Below are 20,241 nucleotides of genomic sequence, written 5' to 3' on the forward strand. Positions count from 1 at the left end.
CTCTGGAGCAGAGAGGAGCTGTGGATTATTGTTATTGATTAATGCATCAGTGTTTCTTAGGGTCAAAAACACTAAACCCACAACTTAAGATGAAAGCGTTTAGTTTATTTAATAAAAGAGCACATGTTCAATGTGAAAAGTGACAGTAGTTACAGATTATTTGCAATTTGGTGCTACATATATATATTTTTTTTTTATTATATATATAACACCTTCAATTCCAGGGGGGGGCGCGGGGCTCCGTTGGCGGGGCGCGGGGCTCCGTTTGCGGGCAGCGCCCCTCTAAGACAATGGTAGGGGAAACACTGGATAGTGTTTAATCAACGATAGGTTTCCCCCCCCTCAAAGGTGATTGGTTCACTGCATCGCAGGTATTATTGTGATTGGCTCTTGGGCCACATCAAAATTAGACGCGCTGTCATCCTCTCATACTGACACCTGACACCACACATACACACGTAGGGAGAGCCGGGACGAAAGTAACACGGGACGAAAGTAACGGAGCTATTTTATCCGAGCCCGAACAACTTTGACCAGCCAAATTACGTCAGAATTATCAGCATTCAATACTTAACAGACCTACTAAATATCAGGTTTAACTGTCAGTGTTGTCACGATACCAACATTTTGGTTTCGATACCAAGTCAAGAATTGCGATTCCGATTATTTTTCTTAAAAAAAGGGAAACAGTCTTAAATGTAATTATTGTGCTTTATTTCACACCAGAACCATAACCATAACACAAACTTTTAAACAATGAGAACAATAAATAAAATAAATGACAAGAATTCGTATTAAATAAAATTAATACATTTCTTACAGACGGGCCTCGTGGTGTCCGTAGGCTTGCCCTCACTGTCAGAGATATAGCTAAAATACATCGCTTCTGGCGTCTTTTTTCTCAACAAGCCGAGGCGCAGCGGCAGTTGTACTCCCACTTGCAGCCATGCTTCTGGTTTTCTCACATGCTCTGGCAGCTAGCGCGTGCACGAGAGAGGGGAGGGACTTATAGCGTGCTTGAGAAGGGAGGGACTTAGAGCGTGCTTGAGAGGGGAGGGACTTAGAACGTGCTTGAGAGGGGCGGGACTGCAGGCACGGCTGCAGTGCAGGGAGTGGAAGCAGAGCGCTGAACACACACGGCTCTTATTAAAACGGCGCTTTCTCACCGGAGTACTTTCCCCCGTCATTCTTAAAGTACCGATACTAATGAAACGGAGGAATCGTAACGTTTTTAACGGCAGGGTATCGCGGTATACCTTTCAAGTATCGGTACACCATGCAAAACTAGTCAGGAGTCAGTGTCTCTCCCCCAAACTCACACATATAAAATTCGATATGAACTGAAGAGCCGCATGAAACTAGGCAAAGAGCCGCATGCGGCTCGAGAGCCGCGGGTTGGCCACCCTTGCTCTAAACAGACAACTTAGTGAAGCTATCAAAAATGTTACCTGTGGTATCGCCATGCAGCACACATTCTCCGTTCAGAAGGCATCGTGGCGCAATTTGCACATGTACACCTGTAGAAAGAAGTCAATAACTGAGCTTTTAAAAACACATGAAACTACACACATTGCTGACAACTGAGGTGTTGTTGGAGTTATACTTTTTATCACCCTAAGTTATTGAACTTTCCAACGGTTGTTGCACAATGTTGGAAGAAAAGGACTGTAAACTATTAAACGCAATGAGGCCATTGTATATATGCTGAAAATATGAATGTCTCCCTTTATAAATATATATATATGTATTTCTGTTTTTGCGTTACAAACTCTAAGTTATAAACTGTACACATTGCATTCTTGCTAATTAGCCAAAATATGAACGGAATAAGTAGCACGCATCGTAACAGAGTAAAATAAATAGGGACAACAGCTTGTCAACTAACCATTCAGAAACGTCCTGCTGCAACCGAGATCTTTGCACCTCCACCAAAACCTCCGCTGCTTCAGGGTCAGTCTCTGGATCAAATTGATAATATGCTTGAACACATGCATTGCTCTGAGATGACATGTTTATTCCACACTCGTAATCACAGCAAGCATGGTAACGTGACTCTCACCGGCTCATGCCCCGCTCTTCTGCAGGGGGGCGTGGTCAGCTGCTGCTCAGAATTTTCAAAGACAGGCTTGGAATAGAGCGAAAATGAGCGAAACGAGGCATGGCTAAAAAATGATCTGTTTGGTATTTTGAAAAATAAAATGTATAAATATACCTTATATAGGTATGGTCATACACTATATCATTTAAATATAGCATGATAGGTCTCCTTTAAGCAACAAATTAAAGATGGGGTAGGTAATTTTGAAGAAACCAGCTCGAGTGCGCTAGAATTTGAAAATACACAGCCGGAAAAAATCTGCCACTTCCTTACAGAGCCCCTCCTCCAACACACACGAACACGCACATGACCAATGAGGGCACGAGATAAGTTTGTGCACAGATGGAAGGCTGACAGGCAGGTAGGTCGTGCTTTTTACAGTACTACGGCTTCCACAGATGACACTTCTTTATGGATTTTTTGTCAAAGCACTTAAGATATTCATTGCTATCGGGATGTTAAGAGCATTCCATGGAATATAACAAAAAGTGTATCTCGAGCCGGTTTCTCAAACTTACCTACCCCACCTTTAACTGTGCAAAACAAACATTGGCATGTGCAAAGTTTCAACCTGTAACACGGCCTACTTTTTTAGTAACAGGTCATTTTTTTAGATTGAGTATGCAGGGCTTCAGTGGTTTACCATCATCAAGGCCCATCAGCACTTTCTGTATGAAAGTGAAAGTGTTGATGAGTTTCTTGGGGTAGTCCAAATGTAACACGTACATCAAGCCAAACAACAATGCAAAGGAATCCGCCATCCTGCGGATATTGCTGATGACGAAATCACCTTCCACCAGAATAGCAGCACTTGCCGGACTGAGATCAACTTGAATTGGAGTGCCCTCGTGACCATGCTGACAATAGCAACCGGTGTGTTGGTGATGTCTGGCCGGTCCACCTCCTCTGCCTGGAAATGCATAGAGTCCAACTGTAAGGTTGACTTGAAGTAACTAAACAATCTCATTCACATATTCCTCAACAGGTAAGTATATAGGAAGGCATTTAAAAAATGTGTTTAGGTGAACCTTTCTTTTATATATCTGAAAATATTTTTGATTGCTCCCATCTGTTTGTTTTTTTAACTGGAAGGGTAAAATAGCGAAACAGTTTTTTACAAGCACACATTCTGACCTCACTAGCAGTACTTTGAGTGCACTAAATACTTACGCTCCAAGACTTGAAGAACTGTGGGTCCTCCTCACGCAGGTATAATGGGAGGGCTCGAAGGGCTGCATTGCGTTTCATGTGGACATCCTGTACTTCCTGGAAAGACAAGCAAAAACTAGCATAATTAAAAAGCAATGGCTTTTTAAATTAATATATACATATTTATTTTTGATTGTTGTCAAATTAAATTAATAATTTTAAATATTTCCCCCCCCCCTATTTGTTATTGTTATATTTGTGAAACTCTTCTGAAAAATACAATCCAGTATCTTTTACATTATCTGTTTATTATTTGTGAATTTTAATGAATGTGGTTATGTGTAAAAGTAAATAAGCATTGATACTATGGTGTGTTCCAATCAAGTAATTTAGCCTCGGCTGTCATTGGAAAAACTTGATTTGGACCAAACTTCTATTAAACTCACCTGGAGATCACAAATCCTTAGGATTTCACGCAGGGCCTCAGGGTGTGTCCGTCTAGTTCAGAAAATAACTGGTTCCGTAGGTTGGCGTTTGTGATTCGGTGAAACTCGGCACAAACCTACAGGAACACACAAATGTATAAAGATCATTAATGGATATGCAACTGTAAAATGATTAGTGATGCAACCTGTTTTGTTGTTTCTGTAAAAATATATTGCAACATGATCATATTCAAAGTATTCATTTAATTTGTATTATTATTTATATTATAAAAATAAATATTGTTTTATAATTAACATTGAACAACAACACTGTTCCATTGTGTGCAAAGTAGGCAGTTTTTGCAAGCAAAATTGGGAAACGGTGTGCAGACTAAGAGACAGATTAAAACTTGTGAGAGCGTCTGTGTTTTACCTGTGATTCCATCCGGAGGGCCAGCCATTTCTCTAAAAAGTCCCCGACCAAGGGATTTTCCTGAACGATCTCCTGGCAACGAAGGGCAAAAGTCGTCTGCATGAGCTTTTCTATCAAGATGAGGTTCTTCTCACTTTTCTCAACTTCCTGCAATGATAAATGATTGAAATGTAAAAAATGAAAGAGTCATAGACAAATGGCAAAGGGTTAACTATTGAGTACTGGCTATGCTTCAAACAATAGTGCCTAAATAACTGAGCCCGGGTGTCTGACGAGACAGCACACACTTTGCCCTTCCATGCCATTGAACCATTTCAACCATGCAACTTCAACAAAGCATGATGATCGGATCTGTAGAAAGGCCAGTTCTGTTCAAGTTACCTTGAATCTTGAGTCTCACTGCTATGCACCAGCTTCACCCTACGACAAAAAGAAATGTGCAGAGTTTTAATACAAGTTTGCAGTTTTCATTAGCTTACTGTCACTAGCAAACATGCCTGTGTGTAAGCCTCAACGTAATTGTGGAAAACAGCTCTAGCTAGCTACTAGCTTAATTCAGGAATAACATCACATTTACCAGATAATAGCGGATAACATTAAGCACCAGCAACACACTTATAAACAGTGGGGCTGCCGTTGACTGATATGAGTTACTAGCTAAAGTTAACATGCTGCTGCTCTGACGTTAACGTCGTTACACTCCATTGAACCATTTCAACCATGAAACTTCAACAAAGCATGATGATCGGATTACTGTAGAAAGGCCAGTTATGTTTAATGTTCTGAATACCTAATTAATTAAATAAAGCTACTGGAAAAAAGTTCTAAAATAATTTAAATTAAAAAAAACAGAACACAGTAGCTATGGGTTAGCAATAAGTTACCTTGAATATTGAGGAGTCTCACTGCTATGCACCAGCTTCACCCTACGGCAAAAATAAATGTGCAGAGTTTTAATACAAGCTTGCCGTTTTCATTAGCTTACTGTCACTAGCATCAACGTAATTGTGCAAAACAGCTCTAGCTAGCTACTAGCTTAATTTAAGAATATTCAGGAATTACATCACATTTACCAGATAATAGCGTTAATAAGCACCAGTAAGAAACACACTTTTAAACAGTAGGGCTGCCGTTGACTAATAGGAGTTTCTAGCTAAAGTTAACATGCTGCTGCTCTAACGTTAACGTCCTTACAGTACTTAACCGGCAGTCCGAAATTCAAAAAATAGCGCGAAGCAGCCGGTAACTGCGGCGCTCAGCACGTAACTCTGAATTAAACAATGGGGTCTAACGATCACATATAATCTTCGGGTGGTATATCCTTACAATATTATAACAAGAAAAACAATTTTAACGACTTATTTAGGTACTTACAAGTTAAACCATGCGTGGAATCCCTTCGCTTGCAAGAGCCGCCATGTTGGATGGATTTTTCTCGATTCGTCGCAACGTCATGACGTAATGACGTCAGACGCTGCGTGACTGTTCACTCAGAAATTTTAATTCAAATTTGAATATTCACTCATAAACTATGATTCACATAAAATTAAACAGCACTTTTCGTTAAAAGAATGTATAAGTTTATTGTTCGGTTGACTTGATATTTGGTTTTGATTGCAGTACCCATAATACTTATGAGTTAGTAGTACTGTTGGGGTTTACAGTGTAGTGCTGCTAGTAAAAACGTGGATTATGAAGCTGGAGTTGCCTTTTTCAACTAATCCCATTGAAATACCAAAGACGAGTTTTACTACTTACTGTCTTTCTCTTTTTATACCCAGGCTGTCGCACTTAACAATAACACAAATAGGTTAATTGATGGGCTTTTGATACACAGACACTATTGAAAGTGCAATTAGTAAAGTTTAAACAATGTGGAATTTACAGGGAATTCCTTTAGTTGATAAATAAAAGTGAGGATCTACATTATTATAAGGCATAAGCTACTTCTGTACAGCTTTATACTAAATTTGAGAAACATCCAGCGAGTCACTGAAGGTTTGCAATTTCAAGGCAACATGAGCTTGTAAAGATAGTGTGCAGCTATTTGCAAATGACAGCCAGTTGGTTGCTTTTGGATTACACTAGTTCCCTCGTGGTGAAATTGAACTTGTCATATTTAAATCAGAATCTAGAAGAGTTTATAATTGTACATGATAAGGGGATGAGAGGATTGAATTAAACGCATTGGATCCCAGCCAAATTCCCTGACTGGACATCTGGTAATTAACTTTTGAAAAGGACTTTGCACGTTATCGTGTGTCATTCAAGTGTCAGAACACAGATAATCTGAGACCCACAGGCTCTAAACTGTACACATGCTGAGTACAACTGTCACTCATCATGAAACCACTGGGCATTAAGACAGAAAAAAAGAGATACATTTGGCTGTTTGTGCTGTTCTCACTCTCCCTTTACTCACTGACTGACACACACACACACACACACACACACACACACACACACACACACACACACACACACACGCACACAAAGTACAGAACACAGGAACTCATGGATGTCCTTCCACTGCACACACTTATGTAAGCATACACTGCTGCCTCTCTCTGGACATCAATTTGAACTACACATTATTTAAAAGCAGGTCAGTTTAACGAAGGTCATTTTGTAAATGACTGATACTTGCTCAGTATGTGAGGCTCTATTGTCTCCTTAAAGCATATGGTTTATTCCTCTCTCTATGGAGTCACAATAATTCAAACTCTAATTAACAAAGTATCACGTGTGGAAGTGAAATAAGAAATGTATCATCATTTGCCGCCTTGAAGTGGTTTAATTCCATCACATCACAATGCCCAAGGACGTATGGGTCTCTGAGAGAAGTCAGATTGAAATCTTTCATGTTGTTTTTATTGTGTTTTCCAAATGTTTCTCCTTACAGTCTAGAAGGATCACAACACAGACCATTTTCAACAAAAGAGCAACAGTATTGAGTTTGTGGGACAAACAGTAAAAACAGAAATGCATCCTTGTCAAATTAAGCATTGTCTGTAGAACTTAAATACAGGACGCCATAGTATATTAATCCATCAAAATATAGATTTTTAGATAGCAGATGTTTTACACTCATTGTTCTGAAATATCTATGACAGGTCAAAACAAATGAAAACCATGCACTGATACATATATTTTTCAACAAATAACAAAAGGATTATGGAAAAAAAACTAATTTAACAAAGTTTTGTAAAAAATGTAGGTAGCTTAGACCAATGGAAGGCCCTATTGGGGTGTTGTGTTGAAACTGCCCAGTAAAAAAAGGCGGATCACTTATAAACTGATTCACATACCATGTCTGAACTTGTGAAACACCTCTCTTAGATACTTCTCTGCAATGTGAATTCACCCTTTGCCTCTCTTTATTAATCATTCATTGACCCCATGGATAATCTTGTGTCCCCAAATGTGCTGACCAGGGCTTTATTGCTTCATATGACTTGTTTTGGAATCCAAAACTGTGCAAATGTCTGCAAACATTTATTTTATCTTCTGCCAGTGTCACATGTCCAGCTATCTAATGCCTTGCATGTTAAACAACAATGTTCTGGAACTGGTATTCTCTCTTTCTTGTGTAAATTATACTACTGTAAAAATGTAGCTTCCTCACTGTTGCTGCAAGTAACTGAAATGTTGAGAAATATGACTTTGCTGCCATGCAAAGTAAAATATAACTGCCAGGCAGGGGAGAGTTGAGGGACCTTTGGCAGACCAATAAGGTTAGTCTGTTGCAACCTCATCTTTATCCATTTGCTGTTTTGTTGCACTCGAATAAATAAACACCCACAAAAAATGGCTTGGCCTGTGAAGGGGAATCATATTCACACAGTACTACAACAAAATCCATAAATATCTGCACTAAAGTTTGTGGATATCCACACACTTTAAAGGTCCCCTATTGTACTGTTTTTCATCAATATATTATAGGTCTCAGATAAATACAAAACATGTCTCTGAAGTGTTTGGCTCCAAATACCAAACAGATCATGCATTGTAACATCCCATCATCTCCTCTGTTTCAGCCCTGTTTCAAAAGTGCTGATTAAAGTAACAGACCCAGAATCATTGGGAGTGGCACCTTTTCATCTAAAGTTTAGATAGTTGATCTAAAGTGTAGATGAAAATAAGGAGCCACTCCCCACGCCCCTCTGTGAGATATTTGGTTAAAAAGAACACAATGGTGCTCTAGGAGGAGATTCAGGTGATAAGGTGGGGAGGGGGGGGTTACCTTGGTTGGTGATTGGGTAATGGTTACACAAGACAAAAAATCGTGATGACGTCATAAAGTGGCCAAAATCTGATCAGCTCATTTTCATACAGGTTTTTAAATAAATGAAAATAATAAATATAAAATAATAAAATAATAAATGTATTCCTCAAACTTTCATAATCTCTTTACACAGAGGGGACACATGTTTATGTATAAAAGACATGAACAAGTGGATCTTGCATCATAGGTCCCCTTTAATATTTACATTCATTCTTTGAATATTTTCCACCAAGTAAATAAATGCTTTATAGTTTGAAACTTATCCACTTAGCACATTCATAATGTCCTAAAATCCTCATACTGTGGTCACTGAATCTGGTCTGAATTTCCTTTATTTTAGCCATTTATTAGATAATATCAGCCTCATTTGGAGCGGACGAGCCTCAGCTCCATCCAGCCATTGATTTGAGTGCTCAATAATTCAAATAATAGTATGAGGGTAGAGCCGGCAATGAATCACCAGTCATGTTGTTTTGGTGTTAGGCAATGATCCTTGCAGGCATGCCAGCTAAATCATCTAATGACGTTATGGATGGGGTCATTTGCAATTGTGCCATGCTTTGATTACACGGTGTGACCTTATATATACAGTCTATGGGTGTGACGATGGATCCTTCTGACCTCAATGTGATTTTGAAGAGTTTTGCTCACAAACTCTGAATGGATCCTCCAAGACTTCCACACACCAGGTTGATTGAACGTAGAGAGTTTTACTTAAATAGTACTGAAAAGCTTTTTGACAATGTTCAGAGTTAAATGTGAGTATTTGTGTACAGGGATGGTCTGATGGAAAATGTGCCTTCCAGTTACATTGTAGAATATGTTTACCAATTAGAAAATGGGTATAATGTCATCATATGGCATGTGCTGTAACCACGTGGTATCCAACACACTCCCCAAGTCACACAAACAGTCTTTCTCAGTCGGAATAACACAAGAAAACAGGACAGAGACCGATACAGGGTTGAGGATTTATCAAACTTAAATAGGACATTTATTGTATCGGTGTTACACAATGAACATTATACAGCTAGGGGTTTGATAATCAACATTATGCAACAAATCCAGCACGAATGAAAGGCTTGAATTTGTTATGATGTTTGTACATGAAATTAATATGTAAGTGTTTCTTATTAAGCCAAGCCCTGCATCTCTCTGAGTTAGAAGCTTCAGGATTGTATTACCAGCTGTGCCATACTGTATACTAAAGTCTCATTCTATAGAGACTTTCTGCTTAAGATATTTTATCACAAAATAAAACATCATGAGCATTTCAATATTTGTACGTTTCCTAGATTTGCAGGTATTAACAGGAGGCATAGCAGAAACGAATGATACCAATATTCCTTTTCTTTTAAAGCAAACAACCTAGAAAAATGGATGGCAGTGACTAAAACCAGTGAGGAAGCACCGTTATCTCATCATAACATTTGCTTCAAAGCTACATTTGTTAAAGAAAGTTTTATTAACATTAGTTCCAAAATACTGGCATTGCTTAGCTCTTCATAGCAATATAATACCTACAATTAAATACATATTTTTACAGGGATTTTTCTACATTCTTGGTTGTGGTTGTTGTTGAGTTAGAGTTGTGCATTATGTATATATTCAAGGAAAGAAAACAATCAACAGTCTTCATTTATTGTCATAAAGCTTAGTTTTTTGTAATTATGAAGACTATAATGATGAGAAGGTTGTAAAATCCAAACACCAAGATCACAACTCTCCCTGACCGCTCTAAGACCATTTAAATAAATAAATAAATACAAATCCATAAAAATCTCAATAGCTTCTGTCAACCTGAGCAGGTGCTAGTTTGATAAAATTCTCTTTTCCAGCTGAATAATGATGCCCTTCTCTGGTCGCAGGATGAGCTCTCCTAAAGGCCGCAGATCTTCACGTTTCTGACAAGCTTCAACACTAAAGTTACGCAGGATGGCTGCCAAGACCACCTTTTCCTCCATGAGAGCAAAACGCTGACCTGAGGGGGATTACAAACAAACACAATCAGTGGTTACTCTCCAGAGAATCTCTGAGGAAAATATGGAAAATATGCTTGACAGATCTGATCAACTTTAGACAATCAAACCTCTCCCCTTTCTTACCGATACAGTTGCGGAGTCCAGCGGAGAAGGGGATGTACGCATACGGAGGCCGTCCCACTGCATTCTCAGGCAGGAAGCGCTCAGGCCTGAACTCCTCGGGCTCAGGGAAGTAGCGCGGGTCACGGTGGAGAGCATAGGTCAAAACGATGGCATTTGCACCTTTAGGCACCTTGAAACCATCTACAGGTATAAATAAACTGAGTTACTGTTATAAAATGGTGTTTCTTATTTTTGTACAATAAATGTAAAGAATGTACTGTTTTAATAAAGTGTGATCACTCACTGATATGGCAGTCTTCACCAATGTTGCGGGCAAAGAAAGGCACAGAGGGAAACAGTCGCAGGGCCTCCTTGATCACACACTCCAGGTATTTGAGCTTCTTCAGGTCCTCCATGTTAGCAGGCCGGTTAGATGTACCTTTGTCCAATAAACAAAAACAGTGTTAAAGTCAGAACGCAGTACATAAACCTCACAGAGTGTAAATGAGGTCAGACTGCTAACGTTTTGCACTTTCTCCTACTTCTATATCCTTGATATATATTCTACTTCTATGGTAGATAAGAGTTTGATAGTACTACATTGTTTAAGTGACACACCCCATTGATATGTTGCTTTTAATTAGGAGTCACTGCTTTACTGCCTACATTTCAATAGATGACTATCGATCTAATTCAAGAAATCTGCAGTTAGTTAATGTAAATAATAATTTAACTTTTAAATAGGCCTATTACAACAAAATACAGTAACAAAATAAAGAACATCAACCTGGTGTTAGCTTAGCATCTGTTACTTCAACAGAGCCAACCAGCTTACGTCATGGAAAAATGCTTTGAGGCCATCGTAAATCCACAAAGGAGTGAAAATAATTCAATTATTTTTTGTGTTTTTAGGCAAATATTTTCACAGCTAATATCTCTGTATAAGCCCCATTAGACTTGTAACAGATACATCTGAGTCAAAAGGCCTTTGGGAAGGAAAACAAATGATGTCATGAAAATGCGAAGGTGTGGTATTTGGGGAGAGGGCATGTTACCGAACACCTCCTGGAGCTCTTGTTGAACTCGGCTGTGCGCCTCGGGGTGGGCACCCAGCAAATGCAAGGCCCAGTTCATGGAGGCTGCTGTAGTGTCATGGCCCTGCAGAAAAAGGGGTGTTGAAGACACATTTAATAGAAAATACTTCCGACTGTGAGGCTGGGTTAATTAATTTTGTTAGGACCACTTGGGGACAGAGAAAAAAGCTTGAAAATGAGCCATAAAGTAATAAAGTTATTATAGTGAATGTGTTGTTGTACACATTCAGTAGACACGGAAAAGCATTAGCAGTGCTTTGCTATTTTGGTTTTCGAACAATCCAGTCAAGTCTAATATAATTTCATGAACTATTTTTTAACAAACAAGTAACACAAAGTTCAAACTAAGTCTAAGGATAGAGGGTGTCGTTTTTCTCATACTGATATTCTGAACAATCTGTGCTGTTGTATTTGCTGAAAAGTGTCTCTACTGTAGGCTATTTTTATTATATGTACAGCACTTTGGCTCGACCAAAAATCGTTTATAAATGTGCTATATAAATAAAACTTGATTTTATTTTATTTGAAACATTAGCACAATACATAATAAAGACAGTCAGTCATGATTTGATATGATAAATATTGTTTGATTGTTTCTTTTAGGGTATGACAGTGTGTTGTGGAAGTATATCATATGCTCATGTATGCCAAACTGTGACCAGAGGAATGTGCATTTATGTCGGGGAGAAATACATAAATAAATAATCTTAGTTGTATATTTTTAACCACTAACCTCAAACATAAAGGTGTCCACTTCCTCCTGAATTTCCTGATTGTTCATCCTGTTGCCATCTTCATCTGTGGTCATCAAGAGCATGTCCAGAAATGCTCGTCTTCTCTTTGTGCCATTGTCAGAGTCGTTATCTGATTCAATATGGGACATTTTCTCAGATCTTTCATGTATCACCTGAGAAGAAATGAGGGTCAAGGTTAAGGCTGAATGCTTTATATTGATTAAACAAATACTCAACATCTAGATGTTCAAACCACAGGCTCCATTACTCACTTTGTTTGTAAAGGAGTGCAGGACCTTGAGTGTCTTGTCATGCTCCTGCCCATCACCAAAGTAATTGTACACAAAGTTAGGCCAAAACCAAGGTGTCCTCTGTCTGCGGCTGATAATGTCACTCATCCTAAACACACAAAGTAAGGATGGAGGCAAAATATTCATAATAATCATACAATTTGACCCAATAACTCTATTATTGTCTGTCTTGTGATGAAAAGATTACTCACTTGTACACACTCTTAACATATTCTGAGTCAGAATTACTCTGGGCGTGAATCTTCTTTCCCATTGCGGTTTCTGAAAAATAAATGTTGGATATTTGTTGGACATCTTTCTTATTGTCCTAGTCACATTCACTTCAAATATACTCACCACAGATAATGTCCAGGGCACACAGGGTAATGTGATTAAAGCAGTTAAATGGACCCTTCCCCGCCTGCTTCTCCAGCTTCTCCACCAGGATCTCCGCCTGCTCGTTCATCACTTCCAAGAACTCTGTCAGGATGGAGAAGTGGAAGGTGGGGGTCAACATCTTCCGCCGCTGACGCCACTTAGGGCCAGTGCTGACCCAAAGAAGAAGACAACAAAGAGAGTTAAAGGGTTAGGAAGAACAAAATCTTATTTATATATCCTTATATAAATCTTAAGTCAAGTTAAAGGACGAAACCAAATGAGAGAGCAGCCTCGACGTCTCCTCTATTCTCCACACATTTGTTGTTTATTTCAATATATATGCTATACATTTTTTGTACTTATCAATACATTTATTACGCCGCTGACTCCTTCCATATCTCCATCTTATCTGCTCTACTTATAACATTTATTTGACTTTTGAAACCTTGTGTTACAAGCCTGAGCCTGGATTGTAATTTCATTTTTAAAATGCACTAACATAAAATTGGCTGTGGACATTCATAATAACAAAAGAATAAAGTATGTTTGGAGTGACCCTCTAGCCTTTTTCCTGGTATTTCTGCTGGAACACACACTATTGTTCCCCAGGCGGTGATCCTTTTACTCCACCTTCAGGTTAAATTAATAATTTATTACAAATAATCCATTTAAATTAACCACATTAATAATGGTAATCCCTTGAACGTTATCAACCCTCACCCCAAAACCTCAATTTGTATGTTAAATATCCACAAATCAAGTGAACAAATGACTATGCAATTGACTTTTTAAACATTTATAATTCTCTACCACCACCTTCTGGCTGATAGTATATAAACAATGTTTTATTTTTAAATGTAAACACACTGCAACTAATAACCTTCTTAGGTCTAATGCAGGGATGGGCAACTTGGGTGGTGGTGGGGGCCACGTCATGTATGTACTGGCCACCAGGGGGCCGATTCACTTGGAACACACACACACACACACACACACACACACACACATATGCCATGTATTGTATGTAATTATTAACAAATATACTAAGTCTGACATCTTCATTGACATTTTTCAATCTTTCAGGGAACATCCTCTAATAAGCTCTCAAAACAAATATCAGTTCACAGAAATGTTATTTAAGTGGCATGTTTGTATTGAACAGGTTATTTAAGAGTGGAATACAACTTTTTTAAACTATTGGAAAGCACGGAAAATGCGTGTGCATTAAGATTAAACATTAAGATGACATAAACATGAAGTCATGAACACTAACCCAGACATTAGTTGTCTAACTTGAACCTAACACACTTGTAGCCTGTCTCTGCTGACGCACAATAAGGGGAGTGTCAACACAGGCACCTCTCAACTCTGCTGTTCCTCGGCGCCGCTTGCCCTCCCTCCCGCTGAAATTATGAATGAAAGGCGTATAGTAATCACAGCAGCGACGTGCAGTCAGGGGAGGCAGAGCCTCACCTGTCATACTCCAATATAACGCCAAAAAAACTAAAGACAAGTTTCCAGTTTCTGTGGGGTAAGGTGAGGCAGAGATGAGATCAGCCTCACCTCAGATGCGTCACCCCACAGAAACTGGCTGGAGCGCGGGCACTAACTGCATGCCTGTTCCAATCTCACTGTAGGTCACAAAAGTAATGTTTGTCGATCCCCTTATTACATCTATCCTCGTCATCCATTGTCTCTAAATAATTGTTTTCACGTATATGATATTTAGGCTCGCTGGTCTCATCATACAACGGCAATGAAAAATCACCAGGGGAGGCAGCCATAACCTCTGCCGCACTGCAGGGGGCGCACGTGAGCCCACAGGTTATTGTTACTACTTTGATTAATCAGAGACGGTAGATGCAAACAACAAACTAGACTTCTGAAACTAGAGGAAGATAAGGAGGACTTTTACAAAAAAGTAATAAGAGATTTTTGTCCAGAAGGATAGGCAAATGGACTTCATCTTCAAGTCAAGGTAAGACCACAATTGTATTGAAAATGGGATCTTACTAAGAGAGAACAATCCAATAGTTAAACGAAACTACATTTTTTGGGTATCCTTTTGTTGAACGGTCTGTTTAAAATTAATCGAAACATCAGACTAAAAAAGCTTTTGAAAATAACAGAATTTTTTTTGATTAAAGGTGGGGTAGGTAATTTTGGAGAAACCAGCTCGAGTGCGCTAGAATTTGAAAATACACAGCCGGAAAAAATCTGCCACTTCCTTACAGAGCGCTTTTCAAAGTACTACGGCTTCCACAGATGAAATATTTTTATGGATTTTTTGTCAAAGCACTTAAGATATTCATTGCTATCGGGATGTTAAGAGCATTCCATGGAATATAACAAAAAGTGTATCTCGAGCCGGTTTCTCAAACTTACCTATCATTTAAGGTCAAAATATAATATTTGTAAATCTGACTCTGAAAGAGTCAGTGCCTCACCAGCCATGAACCTCACCGCACGTCACTGAATCATAAGGCGCTTTCACACCGGAGTACTTTTCCCAGTATAGTTCCGATATAGTTCAGAAAATGTGCGTTCACACCAAAATTATTCGGAACTACAACTTAGTTCATGAGAACTTTTCCACCCCCTTTTCAGTCCCTGCTAGAGAGCAGGTACTTTCCTGGGAGAAAAAGGTTCCCATTTCTGATTGGCTGGACGGATTGCAAACCACGCCCCGTAAAACTCCCAAAAAGTTTTGTGAAGCTTCCATTTTATTTGCTCGCATTAGCATTATTAGCATTAGCCCAGCGCACCCACGCAGAGAGACTAACTTATGGCAACCCAAAAAAAAACGGTGGAGTGATGAGGAGGTGTCGGCATTCTGGCGATTTACTCGGAAGGCTTCAGTAGAAGCCAGTCCCCAACTCCGGGGGACTTCCTGCCGGGGACTTCAGGTGGCAGTATACGCTGTGAAGTTGTTTGCAGCCAGTAAACCCAAAGAAGAAGAAGAAGAAGAAGAAGAAGAAGAAGAAGAAGAAGAAGAAGAAGAAGAAGAAGAAGAAGAAGAAGAAGAAGAAGAAGAAGAAGAAGAAGAAGAAGAAAGAAGAAGAAGAAGAAGAAGAAGAAGAAGAAGAAGAAGAAGAAGAAGAAGAAGAAGAAGAAGAAGAAGAAGAAGAAGAAGAAGAAGAAGAAGAAGAAGAAGAAGAAGAAGAAGTGACGTCAGTGGCTCCTCAGGGACTTATTCCGGTGTGAACGCGATCTGCTCTTTAATTCATCAGAACTAAAGAGTTCTGATTAACTAAGTTCTCATGAACTAAGTACCAGGAACTAAGTACGGCAAAGTACTTGGTGTGAAAGCGCCTTTTGGTCGCATTCACACCTAATAGTCCATTTTCAGTTGAGCACCAGACAACAGTTTGTTACGTTAGGTGCTTTCACATCAAGTACTTTGCCGTACTTAGTTCCCGGTACTTAGTTCATCAGAACTCTTTAGTTCTGATGAACTAAAGAGCAGATCTCGTTCACACCGGAATAAGTCCCTGAGGGAGGATTAGGCAAATGAAGACGCTGACGTCACTTCTTCTTCTTCTGTTTTGGGTTTACTGGCAGGCCACAAACAACTTCACGGCGTATACTGCCACCCGAAGTCCCCGGCCGGAAGTCCCCGGAGTTGGGGACTGGCTTCAAGGCTGGCTGGAAAGGGGGTGAAAAGGTTCTCATGAACTAAGTTCTAGTTCCGGATTAGTTTGGTGTGAACGGAACATTTCAAGAACTATCGGAACTATACTGGGAAAAGTACTCTGGTGTGAAAGCGCCTATTGTTTCATTTTTCAGAAGGTTCGGTTTGCGTTCACACTTTCGGCAGGTTATTTTCATGCTGCTGTTAATCTGGAGATCAACAGACTCTAGCGGCCCGCGCATATGATTATATAATCAGACAACGTCCGATAATTAAGCAATAGCTCACGACAGGCCGTGGTATATCATATGGTCATTATATCACAGCTAAAGGGCGTTGTTCGGCCCGACGCGAAGCAATATGAAAGAAAAATACACACTCCAATTTAAATAGTTTTTATTAGTAAATAATGATGTTCAAAATAAAATAGTCCCTCCGTTGCCTTCTGCACAAAACATAGTGCGAGGTAGTTGCTGAGCAACAACACTAACAGCTAGCGAACATATTAGACAGCGTTGATCGATTATTTGGCTATTTATTTACATTAATTTGTATGTTGCCGTTTATTGTGCACACACTGAAAAACTGTCCAGCATCAATAGAATGGCTTACGAGGTTACTTGTACTAGGCTGAGGTGGTACTAGGCTGTTGCTTGGCGTGGCGAGAATATTGCTCCACATTCTCCGGTGAGTTAGTCTACCTGCTCTTCACGTAGGTCTGCATGTCGTCGTTTAGGTGCTTTTTTTTCTGGAGATAGGCACTGCTCAATCCACTGACTCCTCCATAGTAAGGCCACTCCAGAGGTCGAAGTTAACATTAAATATTTCCATCTTAAGCTTTGTTAGTTAGTTAGTTAGTTTTGTAATGGATGTAATGTAACAGTTGTAACGGTTGTAGCTTTTTCTCAGACACGGAGGGATACTGACTTGTGAAAAGTAACTACAATTCTACCCGTGATATACGCTCATTATATCACGGCTAAGAACCAATCAGATTGCTTGATTTGACTAATCCGTTTTATAAAAAACATTATAACACATATAATGAGAGACGTTCTGCAGTAAGGAGGGGCGACAGGTGGCTCTTACTTTTATGTATAGTTGACAGAGCATTTTTACTTACACGACACTGTTCAACACTTAATTCTACTTCACTCGCGGATGTTTCTTCGCGGAAGAAATCCGCGTACTTGTGACGCGTAAATACTGTGCTTCCTATGTGTTGGTGCGGACTGCGTTAACACCAGCGATGAACCGCTCCAGAGTTCACTAGCAAACCTCTTTTAAGCGGACCAGTTGTTTAGTTCACTTCGGGGGTCTCGGACTGTGTTCACACCAACCCAAATGAACCGCACCAACCGGTGAAACGCACCAGGGTTCGATTCAACCGGACAATACAAGGCTGGTGTGAATGCGACCATAGATTACACGGCAGGGTCCGTGACAGTTTGTTTTCATCTGATTTCAAATAAACAAAGTCTTTGCTTTTAGAATATTAAACTTGTTTCGCCAAATTCAGATGATAAATACAACTTTGAAGCTTGTAAAGCCATAATTACAAGCGGTAACTTAACGTCACAGCAGGCATAACAACAGCCGGTGTTTCTTGTGAGTGTTTCCCCGGGAAACAAACACAATACACACAAACGCATCAAAGATTATTTTGCGGTATTTGGCTGCCGAACAAAATCATGTACTCAGCTCCAGACGTAACTAGGAGTCTAGTAGATGGTATCAGTACTACAAGTAAAACAAATATATATATTTCTTTTTATTAATTACAATGTTTATAAATGAATCCGCAAAAAGAGGAGGTGGGACCACCATTTGCCCATCCCTGGTCTAATGTAACAAAGTAGATTTACTCAAGTACTGTACTTAAGTAATACATTTAGGTACTTAAAGTTTACGTCAATATGTTTACATCATGCTAATTTGAGCGTTTACTTCATTACATTTTTGTTGTTTTTACTCCACTACATTTTACACCTATAGTTACTGGTTACTTTGAAGATTTAGATTAATAATACAAAACATAAATCGACACATGTTATATTACACTGTAATATTATAGGTTAAGCTATATAAAATAATTAAAATAAACCCCACCTTTACCATGTTCAACAGTGAAGTGGTGAACACATGTATGCACAAATAATTTTAATAAAGTGATTGATAAATATCTGGTGCTTAAAATGTGACTTAAGTAAATATGATACCTAGTAAGAAGTCCAGTTCCAAGCCAAGGGTGAAGGAAGGTGTATACATAAGATTTCTCCATATGAACCGCATTGGTCAGAACGGTCTACAAGCAACAAGTGCAAAAAAAACAAACGTAAGAAAGAATAACCAATTAAACAGACATTTTGTTATTCAATAGCTGCAGATGTGAGCAGTTGCAGTCATGTAGCAGTAGCAGTGGCTGCAGTGTGTAAAAGTGCAATGACATTCAAAAGACCATGTTGTCGAGTGCGAGGTTAAGGTCAACTCAGGTTGATTTGCTGAATTGAGTTTCAACGCAGCATACTTCTGCCTCATTTAATGAGTGTCAAATTAATGAAAGTGCCTCAATATATTTTACAAACACTTTGACTATAATTGCTTTACACAGAATGTGCATTAAAAAAAAGTCACACATGTTTTACTCTTATTCATCTACTGAGACTATATATTCAGAAGAAAATACATGTGGACATTCACAGATACACCCACTGAGTGCATACTTGGTGTTTAAATGTAGAGTTGTCAGTCACTGTACCTCAACATTCTCAGCATGAAACAAAATCACACATGGAAGTGTTCCAATCCAGATTTTAAATAGCGGTGCATCCCTGAACTCCTGGACAAAATCCTGAATTTGACCAAAGAAATCTGAAAAAAATATATATAATTACATATAATTATACAGCATCAAGTAAACACTAACTTTTTCAGTCAAGTCTTTTGTATCATATGCAGCCTCCTGTAGCAGAATGTTGCTTTTTGTCTTACCTCCTGGATTGTTTTTGAACATTAGTGCATTTCCAATGATCGGATATGTTCCTTCCAACTCTGGAATAGGCTTCATTGTGAACCATTTGTGCAGGTAACCGCTGAGCAGCCTGTAGGTGATGTAAGTCAGACTCGCAATGACAATACTGGTTCCAAATAAAGCAATAGAGTAACTACAGAGTAACACTACCATCGTGTCTGCTGTGTCTACTGCATGCAGTGTTTGTTCAAATAGCAGGAGGGCTGAGCACCTGTGCCTTTGCTGTGGACATGTGACATGTGTTTGCTCCTCCTTTTCTCTGCAGCCCGCCTACTGACAGATAACTGGTTTAGGATGAGCCCAGTATGTATTCTCATTTTGGCTTGTTATTATTTAATGCCCTAAAAGGAAAAAGGAGATGTATAACATGGGAGATAAATTAGAGTATTAAATGTGGAGGGAAATAAATGATGATTAGTTGAATATGTTGACACATAATATATGATCAAGATGTTCATTATTTACTTGTTGGTATCAGACTGGCCCCTGACCAAGGCCTTTGTCCTATTTATTTTTCTCCTTTTCATTGTGAATACCTTAATGTAACGTCCAATCTCATTGGTTAATAAATTATATCCTTACCTTTGTGATATTTATAATTAAAACCCT

General features: G+C 39.0%; 1 protein-coding gene and 1 long non-coding RNA gene across 2 annotated transcripts; both read right to left on the reverse strand.

The window, feature by feature from the left end:
- Nucleotides 1-2,487: 2,487 nt before the first annotated feature.
- On the reverse strand, nucleotides 2,488-5,559 carry LOC117556233. Its single transcript, XR_004570513.1, has 7 exons — nucleotides 5,480-5,559; nucleotides 4,990-5,031; nucleotides 4,487-4,525; nucleotides 4,106-4,252; nucleotides 3,694-3,809; nucleotides 3,269-3,364; nucleotides 2,488-3,008 (listed from the first exon to the last, which is right to left on the reverse strand). It is a non-coding gene; the product is annotated as an uncharacterized LOC117556233 (long non-coding RNA).
- A 3,790-nt stretch (nucleotides 5,560-9,349) lies between these two features.
- Nucleotides 9,350-19,883, reverse strand: LOC117556067 (cytochrome P450 4V2). The gene is made up of 11 exons (XM_034231213.1): nucleotides 19,593-19,883; nucleotides 19,360-19,472; nucleotides 18,821-18,906; nucleotides 12,950-13,140; nucleotides 12,805-12,874; nucleotides 12,575-12,701; nucleotides 12,302-12,475; nucleotides 11,530-11,632; nucleotides 10,779-10,913; nucleotides 10,496-10,675; nucleotides 9,350-10,371 (listed from the first exon to the last, which is right to left on the reverse strand). The coding sequence occupies exons 1-11, from the start codon at nucleotides 19,783-19,785 to the stop codon at nucleotides 10,202-10,204; spliced, it is 1,542 nt and encodes a 513-aa protein (XP_034087104.1). The 5' UTR covers nucleotides 19,786-19,883; the 3' UTR covers nucleotides 9,350-10,201.
- Nucleotides 19,884-20,241: the final 358 nt, after the last annotated feature.

Source organism: Gymnodraco acuticeps, unplaced genomic scaffold (assembly GCF_902827175.1).
Source record: "Gymnodraco acuticeps unplaced genomic scaffold, fGymAcu1.1, whole genome shotgun sequence".
Classification (NCBI taxonomy): domain Eukaryota; kingdom Metazoa; phylum Chordata; class Actinopteri; order Perciformes; family Bathydraconidae; genus Gymnodraco; species Gymnodraco acuticeps.

Bases quoted from the DNA above. Each gene is read 5' to 3' on its own strand.
- LOC117556067 (XM_034231213.1), bottom strand. From the start codon at position 19,785: ATGGTAGTGTTACTCTGTAGTTACTCTATTGCTTTATTTGGAACCAGT. The intron at 19,473-19,592 runs GTAAGACAAAAA...TATTTTTTTCAG, and splicing joins GTTCAAAAACAATCCAGGAG to ATTTCTTTGGTCAAATTCAG. The intron at 10,914-11,529 runs GTAACATGCCCT...TATTGGACAAAG, and splicing joins AGAGCTCCAGGAGGTGTTCG to GTACATCTAACCGGCCTGCT.